Source organism: Callorhinus ursinus, unplaced genomic scaffold (genome assembly GCF_003265705.2).
Source record: "Callorhinus ursinus isolate GAN/ISIS: 27379988/994484 unplaced genomic scaffold, GSC_fseal_2.0 scaffold11, whole genome shotgun sequence".
Lineage (NCBI taxonomy): Eukaryota > Metazoa > Chordata > Mammalia > Carnivora > Otariidae > Callorhinus > Callorhinus ursinus.
The window spans coordinates 12,388,057-12,411,207 of NW_027397073.1; the positions used below are offsets into that span (position 1 = coordinate 12,388,057).

Sequence of the window (23,151 nt, forward strand, 5' to 3'; positions counted from 1 at the left end):
AGCCTAGAGGGGATGACGAGCCAAGAGTGGCCAAACCCGGCTTGGGTCACCCCAGCAACCCTGCACACATTTTTTTTTTCTTTTGGGGGCTTTGGGAGCATTTGTCACCTTTAGTGCTCAGCAATTACTGCAATTGGGGACATTCTGTTGGAGCACAAGTTAGGGACAGGACAAGAGCTATGTTGAATATTAGGTTCAAGGATACCATAATTGACTGAAAGCAAATGTACAATGAGAAAAATGTACTTACAAATACGTTGAGCATCTATAGCTTACTTAATGAGATTTTGAGGCAAGGCCCAAACTGTTCTGCTGGAGAAAAGTTCCATGTACTCCTGCCAGCCTCTCATTTAATTGCATAGTTACACATAGCAGAAAGTGATCCCAGCACCACCACCACCCCTGCCCCCGGTCCTTTCCCCCCCCGCCCTCATGATGAAAGGGAATGGGGGAGGAAGCGAGCTCGGTGGGCGGGAAGAAAGGAAGACAAGGGAATAAGAGCAGTAATTATTCTTACTCCCTTGCATTTTCCATCAGTGCCCTCAAAAAGCACTTACATACAGGAATGCTTTTGTAAAATGATGGTTTGGTTCCATTTCAAAATAGTTAATCTAATGTCATGACAAAAACAAGACGTGTAGTTCAATAATATTTTATTGTCGGTGACATAAAAGACATTCAATATTGAACCTTCAGAGCAAGAAGAAAGTTGAACCTATTTACAACGAATGCCAGAGACGAGATGGGTGAAGGCATGTCACGAAATCGTCAACAAATGTGCTCTTTTGGTAGTGAGCTAACCCGTGTACCTGCAACATAGATAACGTAACAGACCAACTCCACAAATTACTATTGATGTAAGTTACTAACTGTGTACTGTAACTAAACCCGTAGTCTGGAAACATACGTGTCAAGGCAGTGAGAGCACTCCAATTGCTGTTGTTCTCTCCAAAAGCATTAGCTCCTTTCCCCTTTCCCACTAGCACGTTAGACAAAGAGACAAGTTCCTTCAACACTCAAAATACTCTTATCGGCTACCTTAAAAATCCCCACGTGTTTCAAGTCCCTAATCATCAGACACCCAGAGCCTTGTTGAGGCTGTCAGCATTCCCTGTCCATCAGTGACCTATCACCAGCCAAGTGACCATGTGCATGTTCTGTCGAAAGTGAAAGTGGATTTTTAATAAAATCTAACCTCCCCTCGAGGTGCTGCACTTCCACTACTATGGGTCTGCAATGCCCTCTCCAACCTCCCAAAATTTCAAAAAGTTCTGAAAACCAAAAGCTTCTTCATAAGCCGGTGGCACACTCATTTGGCAGTAAAACCTGACATTTATTACGGGCTGCTCAGAGTCTTTATCCATTTTGTGTGAATATTCTGTTTTGTGGCAGAAATATGAAAGTGTTGATTTACAGGGTGCTGCCCCGGACTCTCTCAATGGAGTTCCTTCCATAACATATAGTATGTGCAACATGTTAGCTTTCTAAAAATCCCAAAAAGTCAAGGAGTTGGGAGAAAACATTGGGACCACAGTTTAAGCAAAAGGAGCTAGGGGCCGACAGCAGCCTAAACATGTGCCCAAGTTTTGTTGGAGCCAGGAAAGTTTTGTGAATCCCATGTACCAGTTTCTTTAGTCTTCCAGGGAAGTGAGAATGTCTGGAACATTCTGTATCCCAATAAAGGAAGATGAAGCTCTAAAATCCTCCAGATCCTCCTTACAGGAATTTTCGTTGCGGAAGACTGCACTCCTGCCCATGACCCTAGATAATTTGGCAAGTAATGAATACATATTTTTCATCTAAGGTAACTCCTTTTCATTAAAAGCATTGTAGTTTATGGCGGGGGGGGTGGGGGGGAATAAAAAAAAGGATTGGAAAAGAAGAGCCTATTAGCGGGAGGGTTACACATGTCAAGTACCAGCTGCTTCCTGATCCAGCAACATTAACAATTTATTGTATTTAGAAAGTGATTCTTTGGATGCAGAGTTTACAGAAGAGTCAGGTGGGACTTAACCTGGGCTCTGCCGCTTAAGGAGAACAGAACTTGCCAAAGAAAATGATGTTTCGCGTTTTGTTGTGCCTGATGACGTAAATAAATGGGTGGTCGGCATTGAATTCATCCTTGTGTTGCAGGATTCGCGACCCTGGCACCTCTATGGAATCCCCACCATCTTCTGTTATCTCTAAGCACACTCTGTGAATAACATTGGAGAGGGCCACTCCCTTGGTCTCTGACATTCCAGAGAAATCAGATGTATTCTCATTAAAGGTATTTTTCAGCCCTAGGTTTTCCAGACTAGCTTTGGGATCAACAAGCTTTTCCACCTTAAATTTTGGAATGGAGAGTTTGACTTTGGCGTTGGCCATGGTGCTGGGATTGGTCCACTGCAAGAGCGTCTCTGAGTTGAGCTGTTGTTGAACCTGAAGGACCCAAAGGAGACGAAATTACTTTTTTTATTATTCCCAGTTGTAAAAGACCCTGTTTGACTGAAAACAGAAAGTGCCATTGTGAGCCCAGTTTTGAAGCAGCGCAGATGGGCCACCGAACATGGAGTCAGTCCTGCAGTTTAGGTATGTGACTAGTTTTCCTTACCAACGATGCACCCAGCCACCCAGCACCCCACCCTCCAACAATGGTCCCTTTGCATGTCTGAGGACATTTCTTTGAAGCTGTAGAGAAGAAATGAATGCATGGATTATGATGTTGCATAAATAAGAGTGAAATAAACATAAAATGAAAAGGGTTTTTAGACATGCTATTTCTTGAATGCTTATTTTAACTTCTCTGCCAGGAAATCCAGAATATTCATGTACTTGGCATGGCATCAAAATTAGTAATGCAAGTTAAAGCTAAAGTTGCTCTTTCTGAAATGAGAACTTGAACTGTCTACGGTCATTCTTGAAGACCCAAGGTGATGAATGCATCCATTTCAGTTGGTGGTTTTAGAAATGAGAGATACGCAATGACACCTAAAATGGTTTAGTCATAAAATTCTTCACTGAGCAAATCTTAGATTGCTCCTTGCCCAGCCAACCTCCCCACTGGCTAGCAGAGAAACACGTACAAAAGAGAATGACAGTGCCTTGACTGTTACTATCATGGGGCCACCCCTCACTGAAGTTACTCACCTGAAACCCCAAAGAAGTCCGTAACACAGCGAGGTCACAGAGTGGGCACAAGTTTGTTTGTTTTGTTTTTAGTGGGGGAGGGTCCCCTTGGATTCTCTTGTTAATCTATGATGATTATGTTTTCAATGATTACTGTTTCATTTACAACAAATTATTCAGACCAAAAGATTGCCATAAGTAACTAGAATTTTTGAGCCAAAAGCTACCAGAAGGTATATTCTCTTGCCCGCTTATTATCTGGGAATGAAGAGAGGGAAGAAAATTCATCCCTAACTCAAAAAGACAACTCAGAGGGGGAAAAAGCGCTTTTTTTCTTCCATTATATATGTGTTATGGGTCAAATTGTACTCCCACCCCAAAATTAATTCATATGTTGAAGTCCTAACTCACACTGCCTTCGAATGTGACCTTATGTGGGAACAGCATCCTTGTGGGTATCATTCAGATGAGGTCATTAGGGTTGGCCCTAACCTAATATGACCAGTGTCTTTATAAAAAGGAAAATTTTAGACACAGATGCACACACACAGGGAGAAACCCAGGCGAACAGAGAGGCAAAAATTGAAGTGATGCATGTCCAGGCCAAGGAAGGCCAAAGGGTGCCAGCCTATCTCCAGAAGCTGAGGGAGAGGCATAGGACAGAGTCTCCCTCACAGCCCCCAGCAGGAACCAACACCTTAAGCTCAGATTTCTAGCCTCTGGAACTGTGAGAAAATAAATTCCTGATGTTTAAGCCACTGAGTTTGTGGTACTTTATTATGGCAGCCACAGGAGACCAAAGCTACACGTGTTCCTGCATTTTCCTGAGACCCAAGAGATCAGTTTCTTTCATTCTATACTGTAATCAGGAAAAGTTTGGTATGAGGGTATTTCCCACAAGGGAAAGCGCAAGGACCAAGGAGAAAAGAGACCAAGGCATGGAGTGGAGTGAGAAAGAGCAATGAAGGCCAGTGATGGAGAGAGTGTAACCATCATTAAAGCAGCAAGTGGGATGGAGACTGACTTAGACCTAGATCGTCCCCGGGAAAGTCAGGGAGTAATTGAGGCATGAAATGAAGCAGGTGATCTCTGGGTTCCTCAAAGAGCCCGTCCTTCTCCCTGGCCAAGGGCCAAGACCCAGGTGGAGGGGAGCTAGGGAAGCTGGGGAGTGAGGGCCAAGGGTGGAAAACAGGTGGCCAGGGGGTGGCTGGATGGGTCTGCCAGAGCAGAGAGGAAGCGAAAGCACCATTCACAAGCAGATGAGGCTCTAGTTAAACCTCGAGCCTCTAATAACCTACAGAAAAGATGAAGCATAATAAAATCTCATACACGTGTATGCATTAAAAGAGCTTTTCAAAACCCATAGCATGTGCCACACAAAGAGTGAACCCTAAAGCAAGCTGCGGACTCTATGAATAATGTGCTGATAACTGGCTCATAGGCTGTAACAAACGTACCGCACTAAGGCAAGATGCTAGTAATAGGTACTCGAGGCTAGATTAAGAACACAGACTCCAATTGCCTGGGCTCAAATTCTGCTTCTACATGCCACTGACAACTTATGTGACCACGGACCAGTCACCTCCCCCGTTGTGCCTCAGTTTCCCCAGTCAACAAGAACACAGTGATAGTTTCCAATGCACGGATAGGCCTGTTGCGAGAAACCAGCGACAAGGAGCACGTAGGACCTCACAGGTCCTGGCTCCTCACAAGTGCCAAGTAAATGTTGGCTGTTTTCATATTAAAGAGAAAGACCCAGAAAGGACCGCGACACCCTTGTCATGGTCGCCCACGGTGCTGGCCACACATCTCCGTGGCACAGCAGGCGGCACCTTTGTGTTGAACCCCGCCTCCCTCCTCACCTTCTCCAGGCCCGTGGACTCATCCTCCACATCACTGGGTAGCAGAATGAGCATGCTGAGGTGCTTATTTTGAAAGGGAAGTTCTATGACCTTACAATTGATACCATCAACGTTGCCCATACAGAACGTGGCCTCCATACTCATCATCTGCACTGGCTTGGTGTCCGTCTGTAAGAGGAGAAGAAATTTTGACCACTTGTTTTTCAAGTTACACGCATAAATACACATAGACACACACAGACATTTGTTCTTGTTATAGTTTCAGACCATAATGGCACAATCCCCCATCTGGACCCAAAACATCACAGACTAGCCCCTGAAGAGTTAATGACTTCTTTTGAAAAGTTATTCACATGCCTCATAATTCCAATCTATTTCAGGAACTAGACATACTAAACTTGCTTATATTAAACATTAAAAATAAGGTAGTATGATTGAAAACACAGGGAAATTTTGACTCAGTCTTTATAGATGCTCATAATTACAAGCTCCTTAAACCATTCCTGGTGGAGCTGACTTGAAAGTAAGTTCTAGTGCAAACCACGCATCTCCTTATGCAGCTTTTCCTACTAGAACACGTAATAGGGAACACTCGACATGTAGCAGGACAGACATCACATTTGTTTTTTCCTCTGTTATCCTTTGGTTTTGTCACCCGCTTCCTATATGGCCAACCTACTGGGATCTGAGCAGATGAAGAGTCTGGGTTAGAGTTAAGAACCTCCGGTTTTAGTCTCAAATGTGACATAAACAGACGCCATGATCTTGCGCAAGTCACTTAACTTCTCTGGGCCTTAGTTTCCCTGTCAGTAAAATGAGGGAATTGGACATTTCAGAGTGATCGCTACCTCTGGGGAGGAAGAGAGAAAGACACAGGAGGGGGTGTGGCTGCACAGGGCAGTGTATCTGTTGCCATATTTTTTTCTTTAAAATATCTGAAATAAGGTAAAATATAGAGGAATATTAAATAACAGAATTTTCTTGAAGTCGCTTCTAGCTCCACTTCTCAGAAAAGGGCCTTAGTGCCCAGGCTTTTCTCTCCAGGTCCTTTCTTCTCTCTGTCCCCATTAATACTTGACTTTGGGTCTCTACTACAAAGACACTGTTTTCCTGAAGGAAAATTAGTTCATACTCAAAAGCAAGAGACTGATCGTAATTTCGGGTGACTTCTTATTTCAATCTACACCTCCCATAGGACATTTGCCTATTAACTGAATCTCTTTTAGGGGAGATTTCAAACTTCATATCAGGTCTAGGGGATAATATAGCAGTAAAATTTTTATCTGGGGTCTTCAAACAGTAAACTAAATTTCCCCTGACACCTCTCTCAAGCAAAGCTAGACGGTATTTTATTTTTGTTAACACCTCTATTTCAATACTTGTCACATGGCTAGAATATTTATCTATGTGAGTGTCTTTCCACCCCCACCCCAATTCGACTATTTCTGTCAAAGCAGAAACCATGTCTCATTATCTTGGTATATCCCAGCACGTAGAAGTTGCTCACTAAATATTTGGTTTATAGATAACTAAAGACTTCGATTCTATGTACAACCAGAAACATAACTGTGAGAGACAAACATACTACTTTTGAAATTAACTGCTGGTTCTTCCATTTGTTTCTCTTAAAGAAGATACAGATTTCTCTAAAAAATCTCCATCAAGTTAGACTGCTAGTCATATGAATTTGCATATAGTCGTAGCCACCAAAAACCATCATCGATTTCACTTATCAGCACCGAATATGGATACAGTAATCCCATTTCTGAAACATAAATCAAGAGACATATCTTCTGAACACCAGACTAAATAAAGACTATTCCAAGAAATGTGTGTGTGTGTGTGTGCGCGCGTGTGTGTGTTCACCTTGTCTGAATAGGCACTATACTAAACTTTTAATAATATAACTTCATCAACTTAGTCTACCCTTAAGGGAAACACCATGGGACCAAGGGAAAAGTTCGGTAACATCACTGGAAAAGTTCAGGGGCTATAAAAGCAAAGCAAAGGAAACAAAAGAAAAGTCTGCTTTTAAAAGGAAGGCAGATCCCCACGCAGGCTTGAGCAGTGTTTTACTGCTTGGTTAGATGAAACACGGCAAGATCAATGGCATTTCAAATCCTTATTAATTCTCTTCGTAGAGTCTCCAGGATCTGACATGACCCAGCTTTATGACTGAGTCACAATAAAGGAGTAGCACACATTCCTCCTCCCTTCCACCCTCTCACACTTTGCTAGATGCAAAAACTAGGGGTGCTCGGTGCCAAAGCCCACACTGCACTCCTGACTATCACCAGGTGTGGCTCGGGTGCCAGGCTTGCCCTGCGGCCTCTAGGACAGACACCACCAACAAACTGTTTCGGGTTTTGCTTACACATAACTTAGGGCCCCTCTGCCAGCCCTTTCCAGGGAGGAGAGCCAACCACCAGCAAAACAATCTAACCATTCTGGAAAAGAGAGCAAGTCTCTGGATTATGGTTCTCTGTCTACCACTTTCCTCCTAGCCGTTAGTCTCAGGATAGGCACACTGCCTCCGTGCCTCAATTTTCCTCACCGGACTGAATCCCCAAGGTCCCGTGTGTTGCTCTAATTTTTCAGATGGACAGTTGGGAGCCTCTGACGTGCTGCGCCCCTCCCCATACCTTGTTGATTCTGAACGGGCATTCTTTGGTCTCAGATTCAGGAAATTTCTTCATCCACTTCCCAACGAAGTAGGCAGCATTAACCACAAGGATTTTGGTCTGGTCACTGACACTGTTGTCAGCCAAGATGTTCTCAAAGCGGCCTGCAAACAATTGTGGGAAACCCCAGATTGCACCGGTCGTTCTTCCAAACCACGTCCGATCTCCACACGCACATCCCCTCGCGAGGTATTTATCACTGTTGGAGCCACCCGCCCAAGGTTCGATAGCCCACATGCCTCCGTTCAGAAGGGTTTCTTTCTCCCCCTCCCTCTTGCCACAGGATCACTTAGCAAAGAGACCTAGCAGGGAGAGAGCAGAGGGGAAGGGAGGGAAAAGAAAGGAAGAACAGGAAGGAAAGAACCACGAGCTACCACTTTCAAAGCCTATCCTGTGCCAGCTAGCGTTCTAGAGGTTTCCTGGGCAGGGTAGCATGTATTTCTCCCCATTTTACAGATGAGGAAGCTGAGACACCATGGTGAAGTCACTGGCCCAAGATGACACATGAGCAAGGTCGGATTCAGGATTCAGAGCTGAGTCTCTCAGACTCCACAGCCTGTGCTCTGGAATGAAAATGCACGAGTGTAATTTTAACCTTTTCCCGTGCATTACCTCACAGCGATCCTGGAAGGCCGAGATCGTTATCCCCATTTTATACTTAAGGAGCCTGGGGCTCGGCGAGGCCGAGCAGCCTTCCCCGCTCACTGGGTTGGAAAGCTTGTTTGTGCAGGACTGCACTGTGCTCTTGACCCTAGAGCTGGGCTCGCCCTCCCCAGAGGGCCCTGGCACGGACACCTGCTAGCATCAAAGTCAGCAGGGTCATTACTGCAGAGATCCAGTCCCCAGCAGCCCCAACAGCTCCCTGAGGACAATGCCTTCATAAAACGAAGGCCTCACATGTGAATAGCACTGATGTTTCTTCCAAGGGATTCTCATTTACCTAATCCCCCAGGATGTTCCCACTGCGGCTCAGGGCCCACTCTGCAGACCTGTGACATGCATGTGCAGGGCCCTGTTCTGCTTTCCTGCTCCTCTGTCACCACACTGAAGTCCTTAATACATTTTCTAATAAAGGACCCTTGCTCTGCATTTTGCACTGAGCTCATGTAACCAGTCTTGCCAATGTTACATGACGGGTTGAATCCTAATCACGTTAAGGAAGGAACTGGTAGACCAGACAAGGCGGGGAGCAAGTAGGTGGTCGTTTCAACTTAAATCTTGAGCTTCTGACTCTAAATTCGGAGGACTTTTCAATAACCTACCTTCTCTGGTAAAATCTTAAGTTCATGAAGATTTTTTTAAAGGCCCATATAGAGAAAATACAGTCATCTGGCAATTCTAGAAGTAAAACTGTTACACAGCAGTTTAAACAGCAACTGCTCTTTGCTTATAAATCTTTAAACTGTGCTTAGCCTGGTGTTAGTTTTACCAGTTTTTTCTTTACATACGAAGGCAAAGAAGCATCATTTCAATCACAGATATATACGTACGTATACCTCCGTGTGTGTGCACGCGTATCTGTGGCTACCATGTTATCTTGGTGATCATACATTGTTACCTTATAGATTGAACTTGATCCTCACAACCACCATGTAAAAATTAATCAGGTAACATATGCCACATTTTACAGGTCAGTAAACTGAGGTTCCCTACCCAAGGAACTCAGTTCAAAGTGGCAGCGTCTGCATTGGAATCCAGGTTTTGAAGGACTCCAAGACCAAGTCCTCTCCAGGGTCTCACTCTGCAGTTGCCAGGAGGACTCTGGCATTCCTGAGTCAGCACCAAGACAGGATCCCTCTGGCCACTCCCACAGGAAGCGAGTCTCCCTTGCCTGAGAAGTGTGTCCCTCCCCAGACCGCAGCAGCGGAACTGAAGGTGGCCTCAGAGACCAAGGTAAAGCCCAAACCCTTCGTTTCCAGATTGAGAAAGCGGCCAGTGACTTGCCCAAAGCCACCCTCTGTTAGAGACATAGCTGGGAGCAGGCATGTGGAGGCTGACAGCTCGCTGGGGAGCACAGCAAGGTGGATGGAAATGGAAGCACCAAAAATAAATAAATAAAAACACATTTTAAAAATTTAAGAAAGAAAAAAGAAACTGAAGCACCAGGAATTCCTGCCAAGTGTAAGATGATGCTGGACATGCCCAGGAATCCATCCGCATTTTGAAATGGCTGGAAGGGGCAAGAATTTAGCCTGTCTACCGAAAACATCTGAGGAAGCCTCCGGATGTTCCCGTTTCTGCTTAGCAGAAAGATTCATGAGAAGACAGGGTCCAAGTAAGGAAAGGATACTTGCCATCCGTGAGATCCTTGATTGACTGGTTGATCTGACCTTTTGTTTCTTCCAATTTATCTTTGAAGTCAACGGTTTCCATTTCCTTTGCGTAGGGTCTCTTCGTAGAGCTGATGAACTCCTGAAAAACATCCAGTTCTTAAAATCACAAAGTACCTAAAGTCCATAGTCAGGCCATTGCAGCCTTCCATGATTCTAACTAAAGGATTTGTAAGTGTCCAGGTTGGTGAATACCCTTTCAAAATCAGTAAAACTGTACAAATGGAAACTTTCTGGGGAAATCAATGAATGTTCTTTGTCTGAAGTGTTTCATTTCTTCAATTCTAAGGCATATCAATTATTAAATGCCTCCATCAACGTAGTAGCAGCTTTGGGGGAAAAAAAGAAACACCACATTAAATATATGCAATAATTATAAAATGAATTCCAAATTAGAAACATTAAAATGTGCATTATATATATATATGTCTATATATCCTAGAATAGAAGAAATGGGGGCACCTGGGTGGCTCTGTCAGTTAAGCGTCTGCCTTCGGCTCTGGTCGTGATCCGAGGGTCCTGGGATGGAGCCCCACATCGGGCTCCCTGCTCAGCGGGGAGCCTGCTTCTCCCTCTCTCTCTGCCTACGGCTCTGCCTACTTGTGCGCTCGCTCTCTCTCAAATAAACAAATAAAATCTTTTTAAAAATTTAAAAAACAATATAAAATACTCCAAGAGGAATATAACCTCAATTTATATTTAAAAAGAAAAAAGAACTCGTTGAGCAGAAAACTCCTATCCTCACTGAAATACAGACTCTAGAGAGAACACAGCAGGGATTCTATCACATGCCTGCTAAAAATGCAAAACCCCAAATCCCATCCCTATTGATCTTGATTCAGGTGATCTGAGGCCAGGAATGTGCACTTTTAACAAACATCCAGGTAGTTCTGAAGCAGGTGGTCCCCCTTCTGCCACACTTGTTTGTTCTATTACCAGTAAATTTGCAAATGATATACACTCAGCAGGAGGAATGGAAAGCAGTCTTTAAAAAAATTCCTTCAACTCCAAGTTTGGTTGAAATAACTCAAAACGTGGAATGGAAGTTCAACCAAACGAAACATATCTGATTAAATGTCCTAAGCACAGGGGGTTCCTTGAATTTCTTCAGAGCAGCTATAGCCTCAGCCAGTTTGCTTTTGTTAACGCCAACACAACCTTGGGACTGAGTGTTGCCATTGACTGAGAGAGCTGGGGCCACCCGAGAACATCGGAGCCTCAACAAGATAAAGGACCTCCCCACTCCTCACTGCTAGCTACAAAATGTACTAAGCATCCCCTTCAGGACCACCTAGGGAACTTTTAAAATTTTTCCATGCTCAGACCCCAACTCACATCTCAGTATTTTTTCTTAATTCCCTGGGTGATTGTCGGCAGAAAAGAAGGCTGTTGTATATATGTCTTCACACAATACGAATAAAGTCACAACAATATCTAGTGATTCATGACCAGGGGGTGCCTGGGTGGCTCAGTCAGTTAAGTGTCTGCCTTCGGCTCAGGTCATGACCTCAGGATGGAACCCCGCATCGGGCTCCCTGCTCAGTGGGGAGTCTGCTTCTCCCTCTGCTCCCCTCTCTTGCTCTCTCTGTCGCTCTCTCTCTCTTCAAATAAATAAATAAAAATTTAAAAAAAAAAAGATCTCGACTAGAAAAACAAACAGTACAGCAGAAAGTAGTAAAACTATGGTAAAATATTTAACTGGCAGTCTACCTTTTAGATGTGGAAAGCTTGAAATTCTGATCATGCAAACACAAATGGAATCAACTCTATACTACTAAAGTAGAGAAAGAACCTCTATGTAGCCATCAAATATGCTGGCTTTGTTTTTCAAATACAGATTTTTTAAAAATTATGATATACTCTGGGGTCAAATGTAAGGATATGACAGTGTCCTTTATATGATTCCTTCAAGAAACAGCTGAAATTAAATACCTAGAGCTACCTTGGATAGATGCCCACATGACCAGCCTAGGAAAGCAAACAAAATCAATTTGTGACTGGTTCATGCGGTTGCTATTTTTCTTATTGATTTTGAGAAACATCAAGAGAACATTGTGTGCATGAACAAATGAGGTGGAGAATTTAAAATGTTGACCCAGGCCACAGGCCCTGCTATTTAAGGAGAAAGAGGTTTAACTCATGAGCTGTCTTGCATCTATGGAGATACATTTACTAAAGAGTTAATACCCCCATTCTCTATCCCTCTCAGTGAGGAATCTAGGAGGAAGGGTGAGGTGAAGGTGTGTTTGAGAGGAAAAAGGGAAACCCACAAGCTTCTCTATATTTTGAGCCATAAAGTGACTGCAATGCAATTCTAGCTAGATATGATTCCCGCTATTCGCAGCCTCTCTGTAGAGGCCGCTTCTAGACAGTCAACTTGAGCAATGGAAGCCTGAGAAAGGTAGAAGGGCACGCTGGGACCCCCTAATCCCTGGCTGAATAAAAGCAGCCCCATTAGGTGACCCCCCCCCTCAAAATACCCACAAGCCCTAGCTAACCCATGGGTTACTTACACCCAGACTCAGGTACCCACAACAGGAAAATTCCATACATTCCATACCTCCTCACCTGCCCCTTAACTACAGCCCCCAACCACTGCCTCATGGCAGACAGTCTCTTCCTTGCTGTTCTGCCCGCCACTCCCTTGCGGTGTATTCAATAAACTTCTATCTCCTTTGTTCTGCCTTGTGTGAATACTTTCACCACCCAAGCCGCCAGCTTCCACCCGACTGGGTTGCCCCACATTTGGTGGCCCCCCTATCTGATTGGGAAACCCCCCACATTCTCCATTAGGGCTGATTTATTTTTGATAAGCCTGAAATCATAAACGAGCATCCTAGAAGTGAATTTCACTGACAACAAAGTTGTGGGTGTAACCATGTGAAAATGTCACTCCTGGTAAAAAGCTGAATCGTGCTACTTGCTTTAACCCACTTACTGTAGAAGGATTCAGAGATTTGTCTACATAGAGCCGTTTGATTAGTTTCAGTGAATAAAAGGAACTAAGTTTGTTCACATCCGATGTTACTGTTTGAAATCCAAAGGGTACGTCTTTGATATTTTCAAAATGGAGGACCTGTGAAGAGAAAAAAATGCATTACCCATGAAGCATTGCCTCTTCCCACTGCAGTGGCTACAGGGCAATTGTCTGCCGCCAGAGGGGGGGGGGATGTCAGTATCTCCCTGCTCAATTGTCCCCATAAAGGGAGGCTTTTCAACTTGAGTATTATTGACATTTGGGGCTGGATAATTCTTCTTGGGGTGCTGTCCTGGATATTGCAGAATGCTTAGCAGCATCCCTGGCTAACTAGGTGCCCATAGCACTCCTTCCTCCATTTGTGACAACCAAAAATGTCTCCAGGCATCTCCAAATGTCCCTGGGATGGGGTGGGGGAGGCAGAACTGTCCCCAGTTGAGAAACACTGCCATAAAGATAGTCTTCTCTTTATTCAACTATGGGGAAATTTTGCCCATTCTTCAAAGTGATGCCTCTAATGCTCATACAGAAGGCTTTCTGAACCTGGTAAAGAATAAAGCTGGGTTATAATGTCTATCCAGTTGAGACACAAGAAGAGAGAGATGAATACCAAGAGAGACAATCATCAGGCACGTATCAGATTCGGGGATAGAGGTGTCTCTAGCCAGGGTCTATCTAGCCCCTTCAGTTGCTCTAACCAAGTGTGCTGATGCATCACTGTTGGGAGGTGGCCACCATCCATGGTTGGCTGCACTTGGTGGGCTACAGTCACATAGCCCTGCCTTGGAATCCCAGCCTGTACCCACTAGACATGTAATCTTGCCCAGCTCTTCAGAGATTCACGTTCCCCTCTGGAAAAAGGACTAAGAATACCTACTTTTCTGAGTTGGTGTGACCACTACAGACATTGCATGTAAAACACCTAAAACATCATATGGATTCAGAAACGTTAATAATTATTCTTATAGTAATACTGGAAGTCACTTAAAACTAGGATGCTGTCTTCTGGAAGGCTTGATTCCTTCCATTTCGTTCCTAACTTTTCTTTTGTTCCAACCAATAGCCCAGCAGCTCCTCTGCTTCATGGTGCCCCAAAACGTGATGTCAGCATAAGGTGATCCTCTCCTCACTCTTAAGTCATTAATAACCGCCCTGGTTGCCACACCTCAGGTACTGCCACTAAATGGGCACACCGTGCCGATGACTCAAAAACCTCAGTACAGCAGGGTCAAATCGCCTGGTCCAAGGTAGTGCAGCACTCTCATGCTTAATGACAGGTAGAAAGACCAGAAAATTAAGGAACCCAGGTAACCACTACCAGGAAAACAATTGCAGGTACTGAAAAGAGCTTTATTATTAATATTGAGAACAGACCCACTGCCAGGAAGTTCTCTTTACTATCCCTTCTCTAATGGGAGATGAGGAAGGAGGAAGGAGAAATGGGGTAGGGATGGACGGGTGGGGGAGTCAGGAGTGAAGGACGGATGAGAAGAGACAGGTGTTCTGCTCACAACTGAAGTTTCTTTTTCAAGCCCCACTCAGTTTCGAGTATAAATTCTTCATCCTGACCCAAATGATATTTTGTGGGTCATACTTTCTGGGGATTTGTGGATATAAGAAGACGTTCCTTTTTTAAATGCTTGTGAGTTGATGGAAAAAAAGATTCTGTTGAACCTAAAAAGATCAACATAAAAATAATACTGGAATGGAAGTAGAAGCACATCTACCTACTAACTAAGAGGGGGAGATGGGTAAAGGGGACAAAATTTCCAGGCATAAAATAAGTAATTCATGGGAATGTAATGTACAGCAGGGTGATTATAGTTAGCAATTACTGTACTGTACATTTGAAAGTTGCTAAGAGAGTAGGTCTCAAAAGTTCTCATACAAGAAAAAAAATTGTAACAGTGTAAGGTGACAGATGTTAACTCGACTTACTGCAGTGATCATTTCACAATATATGCAGATATCAAATCACTATATTGTACACCTAAAACTAATACGTTATATGTCAACTATATCACAATTAAAAATAATGATAAACTGAAATAAAGGTAAATGAGTACTTAAAATGTAACAGTCTGGAAGATAACCTCACTTGAAGGTCTAAGAATTTTACAAAGCTAGATCGTCAATCATAGTAACTCTAAAAAAGTAACTCTAAAAAAAATACACACGCACACACACATACACTCGCATCTGCATATAACTATAAACATATATGCGGGAGGGATGACATCATTTAGTCCATTCTTCTCACATGGGATACTCAAGCCCTAGGGAGTATTCTGAAACATAAGAAAGCACAATCCGTCTTCTTATTCATCCCTGTTACTTGAAGGTAGAAAATTTTAAATGTTATTTCTGTACCAACGTAAGTGCAGATATACTTATCTAATACAGATATTACTATATTATAGGGTAGAATATATTATAGAGGGCGCCTGGGTGGCTCAGTCGGTTAAGCGACTGCCTTCGGCTCAGATCATGATCCTGGAGTCCCGGGATCGAGTCCCACATCAGGCTCCCTGCTCCGCAGGGAGTCTGCTTCTCCCTCGGACCCTCCCCCCTCTCATGTTCTCTCTCTCTATCTCATTCTCTCTCTCAAATAAATAAATAAATCTTTAAAAAAAAGAATATATTATAGAGTAGAATGCAGTGGAGCCTACATCTTAAAATAAAGCTTGATGCTGTCAATAAATTTTGTGCATAAGACAGGGATTGTCTGCAGCGGCACATTTAACAAACACCATCTTGATTGATTCTTATAATGTAACAGGTAGACTTGCCGAAGGCCACCCATTGGTATAAAGATTGTGATTGCCTAGCAGGTCCCGGGTTCTCCATCACAACATGGGTACTTGTAAATGTGGGTTGCAGGACAGATTAATGAAGTTTCACATTTAAAGACTGATTAAGAGGGTGCTAGAAATAGCACAGTTCTCAATCCTGAGCAATTTTCTCCAAGAGCCCCCATTCATTTTCCTTAGGCACTGCCTATGTGTTCTAATAAGCCTATTTGCACTCAAAGCAGAAACAAGGTAGGGAGCTTACCTGTCCAATTTCATTTGCTGTGTCCCCTTTGGCGCCTACTTGAGCAAGGGACAGAGAGGTGGAGAGACAGATTGGAGAGAAGAGGACATTGTCTGCTGGCTCCTTTTCACACAGTTGTTTGAACAGGTCAACTGCAAAGGCCGAATTTGCCAGTCGTAGAGCATCCATTGTGGGTCTGGAGCAAAGTACAAGGATGAGGTTATTTCAGTTGACAGTTGACAACACCGATCAAAATCAGTTGGTTTTGTTTACCAATTTTGTTTCAATTAGGATTTAGGCTAAACCATACAAAATTAACATTTTTGCAGATGAGAAACAGTCAAATCACAGCAGTACTGTGTGGTTCAATTTAATATTTAGTAAGTGTAATATGTTGAATCGTGTCCCCCAAAAAGACATGTTCAAGTCCCACTCCTGGGTACCCGTGAATGGGATCTCATTTGGAAATAAGATCTTTGCAGATTTAATCAAGTTAGGGTTATGAGGGTGACCGAGGTCCTTGTAAGAACAGGAGAAAAGACACGGAGACAGACATGAGCAAAGGGAAGATGATGTGAGGACACACAGGGAGAAGGCCACAGAGAGCAGAGGAGATCGAAGTGGTGCTTCGAGGAACCCCCAAGATCATGGGCAACACCAGAAGCTAAGAGAAAAGCATGGGGCAGATTCTCCCCTACAGCTCCCAGGGAGAGCAGGGCCCTGCCAACACCTTGATTCTGGGCTTCTGGTCTCCAGAATTGTGGGAGAATACATTTCTATTGTTTCAAGCCACGCAATCTGTGGTACTTCGTTACAGCGGTCCTAGGAATCTAATGCAGCCAGTAATGCCTTAGGAGGGCATCTAGCACATAGCAATATTGAATAAACACAGCTGTTACTGTTTTTGTTGTGAGTACATACCTACAATGTGGAAGACACACCACACAAAGGATTAGAAGTATCAACTGAGTCCCTCCTTCTCTGAGTCTGCAATCCCTTTGGGGAGATACGGAGACAAATAAGTAGAATGCAGGGCTGCCTATGCCATGTGAGCAGTGCAACAAGTCACAGAGGAGTTAAAGAAAAGAAGGAAGATGGGTTCAGCTAAAAATATGGAGCCTGGGGAAGTGAGTAGGCACCTAGTCTTGTCTGAGGACTCTTATTCTGATGCAGGTTCGCTAAGTGGTGTCCAGAGACCCCTGGCAGTCCCTAAGACCCTTTCAGTGGGTCCATTTTCAGGGGCGCCTGGCTGGCTCAGTCAGCAGAGCATGCGACTCTTGATCCCCGGGTCATGAGTTCAAGCCCCTTGTTGGGCATAGATTAAATAATTTTTTTTAAATTTTCATAATAACTTTCAGACGTTGTTTGTCTTTTCATTTTCAATCTCTCACAAATATGCAGCAGTTTTCCAGAGGCTGTTTGATGTGTCTTCCCTTAAACCAAATATTAAAGAGATTTGAAGACAATAAAAAATGTTACTCATCCTTCTGCAATTTTTTCCTTTAGAAAAGAGTTGTTTTTCATAAAAATATGTTATTCATGTTAATATGTCATGGTTCTATTATTGTCATTTTTAATAAATTAGTAAATATTTCAAAATTTCTCCAGTTTTAATTTCTAATTGGAAAATACTGATAGACCTCTCTGACATCAAAAAAAAAAAAAAAAAAAAAAAAAAAAAAAAAAGGGTCTTTGGGATCTTCATTAATTTTTTAAGAGTGTAAAGGGTTCTTGAAATTTAAAAGTTTGAGCACTGTTGTTCTATTGAAAGGTCCACCTATCTGTCCAATGCAGTAGTTAATAATCAAGCCGGAAGGCACCTGGGTAACTCAAGCAGTCGGGCATAACCCTTTCTAGAACAGAGCGGAGCTACATGGACTCTTCAGGCTCAGCCTGAGTCCAGGATAGAATGTGCCTGAGGGCCATAGAATGATATTACTACCCCTGGCTGACTAGGGCACAGGCCAAGGCTTGAAGCATTCCCCCAAAGCCGTCGGGCACTGTGTAGTCACACACACAGACACAAAGGGCGAACATGGTAGGACATGCTCCCTGGGGTCAAAGTATCAGCACTCAGGACAGAGGCCTTCCTGCCAACAGGACCTAAAGAGCTGTTAGAGTCAATGCATGAATAGGATCTCAATTGTGTACGTTATACCTTAACAGAAATTCAAAATTCAAAGATGCAAAAATAAGATCAAGGAATGGGCCCCTGGTCTACAAATATGTTTTCAGAATTCTGCCTTTTATGGAACATGTGGCTTGTGTGTAGGATGGATTCAAAAAGACTATAATATATCTCAGAGTCTGTAAAAGGAAATTCATTAGCAAAAAATAAAAAAGAAAGAAAAAGAAAATGTTTTGTTGACCCGTTCATGCTCACTGGTCATCTCCAATGACTTCTTCCTCTTTCATTTTATGTCCCTGATAAGAACAGCTAAGTGAGTTAGGTCCAAGTTCTCACTGAAAACCTACTACAAGGTAACCTTCAATCTTACATTTCTTCGGGGCCCACAACCTTCCCCTCTCTCCTCAGGGTTGGGGTCTGCGCAGGATGACAGCCCATTCCCAGGCAAAGGAGCCCAGTACCAGGTGTGCAGAAGGCAATGAGATAGAGACAGAAGCATATGGAGTGTTTGGACCAGTAGGACCACTGCAGGGAAATTTAAAAAAAAACTTCACAAAAGGTTTGGGGAATCCATGTAACGGACTTTCAGGACAAGAAGTCTGGCTTTCTCCAACAGCAAATTTAACATTGATGGTGTGGACTTCATCTACATTTAAAATTCAACATGAGCTATTTCTCCATCAAAGAGAGATGCCTACATGAGCTATTTCTTCACCAAAGAGCCTAAACCCAGGTCACTGGGAACTTCTCAAAGCTTTTACAACTTGAGGCCTAATCACATTAATACTAATATGAAAACATACCAACTCTGCTTGAACAAACATCAGCAGTCCTTCCCAGCATGTATTTCCCACCGTCCCAAAGAGAAATTAGAATAATTTTGCATAATCGATAACAAACTTTACTTTTAAAGTTTGATTTCCTTCTTGTGTGTAAGGCCTTGGAGTAATCTGCTAAGGGAATTTTGACAGCAAACTCCTGGAAGCGGATCGAAGGGTAAGGAAATGGTCATTTTGTTCAAGTGAAGCACTCTTCTTTCATGCTTTATAGCATTTGAAGATAAACGTAGTCTAAATGGTTCTATGTGAGTACAAGATCGTGGTGGTTTTTAGTATAGTTGATTACACAATATAATTAACACTGTGTTGCAATTCAAGTCTCAGAGTCAGGCCTCTGTTGGAAAATACAAATCAGTACATGTCTATCAGCTGCGGCTTCCCCGACAGGAGCAGACCCTCCCTTTCAAGAGTCTGTTCCTTTGCATGAAGAGTCCTCAGTGCATGAGGTGGGCCTTCTTATCTGTGTGCCGACAAACTCCTTTCCCAGAAAAAGTCTCCTTCGAGTTGGGGAAGGTCATGCAGCCTCTTCATATCTGAGGTCCCAAAGACAATAACATTGTTTGATGCTTGACAAAGGAAGCAGAAAATGACAGCACGTGGAAATTGTTGTAGGGGCAAACAGTCACCAAGCAAGTAATCAATCAGACATTGCATGGTAAATCTGATCCCTTGCTTGGTGATTATTACCAACTGACCTATAAATACTTAAGGCCAATTTGGTCTAAAGTAGTTCCAAGGGATGACTTTGGCCACAGCCAATTACCACATCGCTGTGCTGCAAGACAAAGCATGCCAACAAATCTTGGCAGTGTTAGCAATACGAGCCCAGGAAAATGCATCAGGTCCTACACGGACCAGTTTGAGTAGTGAATGCTATAAAAATTATGCATACAAGAGTAGAAATTAGAAAAGAAAAGAGTACAGATTAGCAAGTCCTACGTAATAAATGTACATGTCTAATGACACGTGTTCAGAGCGCTGAAATCGCTGCAACTTTTTTGGTTTCACTTTTCACTTTGTTACAGAGAGAACTTCTTTCATTTTCATGAAAACCTTCTGACAATTATAACAAAGAGAATTTCCATTACAGCCCCAACATAGAAAACACTACATCTTTTAGTCACTTAAATGTTTAAGAGGCACTTTTATGTTAACCAGAGAAAAGTGAGATGAAAATTTAAGTAAGAAATGCAAATGCAACAAACAAAAAATTGTCAGAATTTATTGCAAAGTTGCCTGTTGTTTGCATTGAATCCTAAAATCATAAATCTTTCAAGTGGGACAAGATCTTGGAATGGATCTAGTCTGGCTCCTCCCCTTCATGTTACAGATGAGGAAAGTAAGGCGGGCAGAGATGAAGTGATTGTCCCAGGCCATCCACACAGGGAGTGAAAGTGGCAAAACCAGACCTTCATTTCCACCAGCTGCCCGCCACGTGCTCCCCACCACAGCTCATCACCCTCCCTCTCAGTAATTGTGTCTTCGCTGGCGTGTGTTCTCTCAGAAGTCTTCAGAGTTCCAAAAATCCTACATGTCCTCAATTACCCTTTCAGAGATACCGAGAGACTTTGCACGTTTTTTTTTAATATACACAAAACTTTTTTTCCCATTTTCCAAGAAGTTCTTGTTCTCTTCCTGTTCTTTACATTGCAAACTATGAATTCGATATTGTTTTCATTTAATAAGTGTTAACTGGGGACCTCCTGTGTGTCAGGCACTGAGCTAGACATTAGGAAGTCACAAGTGAACACACACGGTTCCTGCCTCTGTGGAGCTGTCATGTGGCATGTCACGTGTGATGGTGTCATTAGCATTTGGATAGGGGCACCAGTTTCTGGTGGGAGCCCTCAGGGGAGACAGCTCACTCACAGTACAATCTCAGTGAGGTCTCCTCGGAGACAGTTCCAAGTAAGTCACACGAAAGCAAGTCCTGAAGGAGAAGTAGGAGTTAGCCATGCAAAACTGTGTGCCAGAGAAAATGGACCCAATTCAGAGACTGCAGGTGGTCCCAAATGAGTGGAGCCATACACACTAGGATGTGCGCAGGGTCAGTGTGCTCACTTCTCTAGTCCTATAGCTGATCACTGGCCCCTGCATAAAAATTCCTAATGTTTTTAATGCATCTAAGCCAATGGTCCTCAAGCTTTTCATCTGTAGACCATTTGGATGAGATAAAGACCTTGTGGGTAGGTTGACCATATGTCCCACTTTGCCTGGGAGAGTCCTGGTTTATCTGTGTTGTCCTGAAATTAGCAAGAGTGCCCCTTTTGCTCTCAAACATGTTTTATTTGAACAAGATAATTTCACTCTATGTATAGATCCATTCTTCTATACACATTTGCACATACACACACACACACAGAGCTATGTGCATGGGTTTTTCTTTCCTTAAAAACTATTTTTCACTGTGTCACATTATTGTGGATATCATTTAGCCTAGCCAGCCTCAGTTTACAGATGAAGAAAAATGTGGTGAAAAAAATCAGTATTTGGTCTAGCCAGTCCCTAGGCAAGATCTCAAGAAACCTTGCCTATTGTAATAACTATAATGGAATGCCTAAAAACACAGTCTCTGCTGTCTGCACTCACAAGAAGAAAAAGTCAGAGCCAGATTAAGAAAATGGGAGACCTTGCAGCTTCTGCAGTGTGAAAGAATCTCATGAGGATTAAGTGAAGTTTTTAAATGAGTAGATGTGCGTGAAAAGTGCTTTGTTAGCAGGAGAGAACAACGCAGCTATTAATAATAAGGTCAATTGCTTAATTGCCAATGGCGGGGGAGCCTCTCCTGTGCTCAGATACTCTGTTTAGAAGCCTGATCTTGACCACTGAGCCTTCCCATTGCTGCCCAACGGTAAACTAGAATCGGGCTTGCCGTACCAGAATGACCAAAATTGCTCAGACTGCGTACCTTCAAAGTCAAGCATAGGGATTGAAGTAGCAGAATTCAAAGCATTAGGAAGCAAAGAAATAAACCCACTGAGTCATATGGAGAATCCTTTCTTCAGGCAGGCATCCATCTCTCCACCCATCAAGGTACCCATCAAACACTTACACACACTGGTGGGGACTGAGGTTTGAGACCCACCTGATTCTATTCAAAACCTCTTTGGTGATGTAGAAGTAAAGAAGTCGTTAAGAGTACCTGGGGGTTCATGAAGAGTCCACAAGCTGTGGGTTTGAAGGCCTGGATTCTACTTCATCTCCCCACTTATAAGCTGTGTGACTGTGGACACCACTTCACCTCTGTGAACCTCCACTCCTTAACCACAACGTAGAGGGCTGAGCCAGAGTGTGGCTAACCCCTCAGCTCTGTGAATCTGTCCCTAATCTGATTACAAGCCAACAGAACAGCCTGTCCTGTTAAAATCGATCTTTAGTATGATACGCCTCAATGAAGCCATAAAAACCACAGTGTCTATGAGGAAGAAACTATGAACCAGCCTATTTGAAATGTTGCCCAAGAACACACACGTGAAATATGTAACATGTTTCAAGTGTCCTGAAACCCAGAAATAGGGAGAGAAAATATTCCCTGCCTGGAAGAATGTGGTCCCTAGTAAGCGAACACTGACTGGGTGCTTAAAAATGCCAAAAAGAAGAGTGGTTCCAAAATCAGACTCTCACCCAACCAGGAAGGTGAGCCAGACATTCAAATGCCTTCTGAGTCTCTCCAGGTTTCCAGCACCACGCCCTTTCTGAAACTAGCATTACAAAATTCATTTTGAATTCCCCGATAGGGCTGAGAAGGTCCTCAGAAAAACCTACCCCTCCAGAAATCACTGTCGCACAGCCCCACCACCACCACCACCCAAACCTCCTAGCCATGTTATCTCTTCATACTCGCACCTCTCCTGGCTAAGTGATTTCGTTCCCTACACAGCATTCCTGGTTCCCAAAGGACCAAGAGCTCCAAGTGCTGCCCATGTGGGGGTGGGCAGGCAGCAGCACAACAGCCTACAGCCTGTCCTTGATAACCATTATGTCAACTTCCTTCACCACCTCAAAGCAGCTCAAATCATTATTTGATTTTAAGAATCTTCCTGAAAAGGGGAATCACCAGCCCTACCACCACGCTTTGCTTACCTGGAGTCACAGCTATCCTGGAAAATGCACGACAAGGGAAAAGGAAAGTGAGGGCTGCGGAAGGACCTTGATGTAGGAGCAAACCCTCTATGGGGCAGAGGCAAGGCTTG

The 23,151-nt window shown here is 43.4% G+C and overlaps 1 protein-coding gene across 1 annotated transcript; it reads right to left on the reverse strand.

The window, feature by feature from the left end:
- Positions 1–649: 649 nt before the first annotated feature.
- On the reverse strand, positions 650–23,151 carry SERPINB5 (serpin family B member 5). Its single transcript, XM_025886329.2, has 7 exons — positions 23,042–23,151; positions 16,013–16,187; positions 12,920–13,057; positions 9,946–10,063; positions 7,613–7,755; positions 4,971–5,138; positions 650–2,421 (listed from the first exon to the last, which is right to left on the reverse strand). Exons 2-7 carry the CDS (start codon positions 16,178–16,180, stop codon positions 2,029–2,031), a joined length of 1,128 nt encoding a protein of 375 aa, XP_025742114.1. The 5' UTR covers positions 16,181–16,187; positions 23,042–23,151; the 3' UTR covers positions 650–2,028.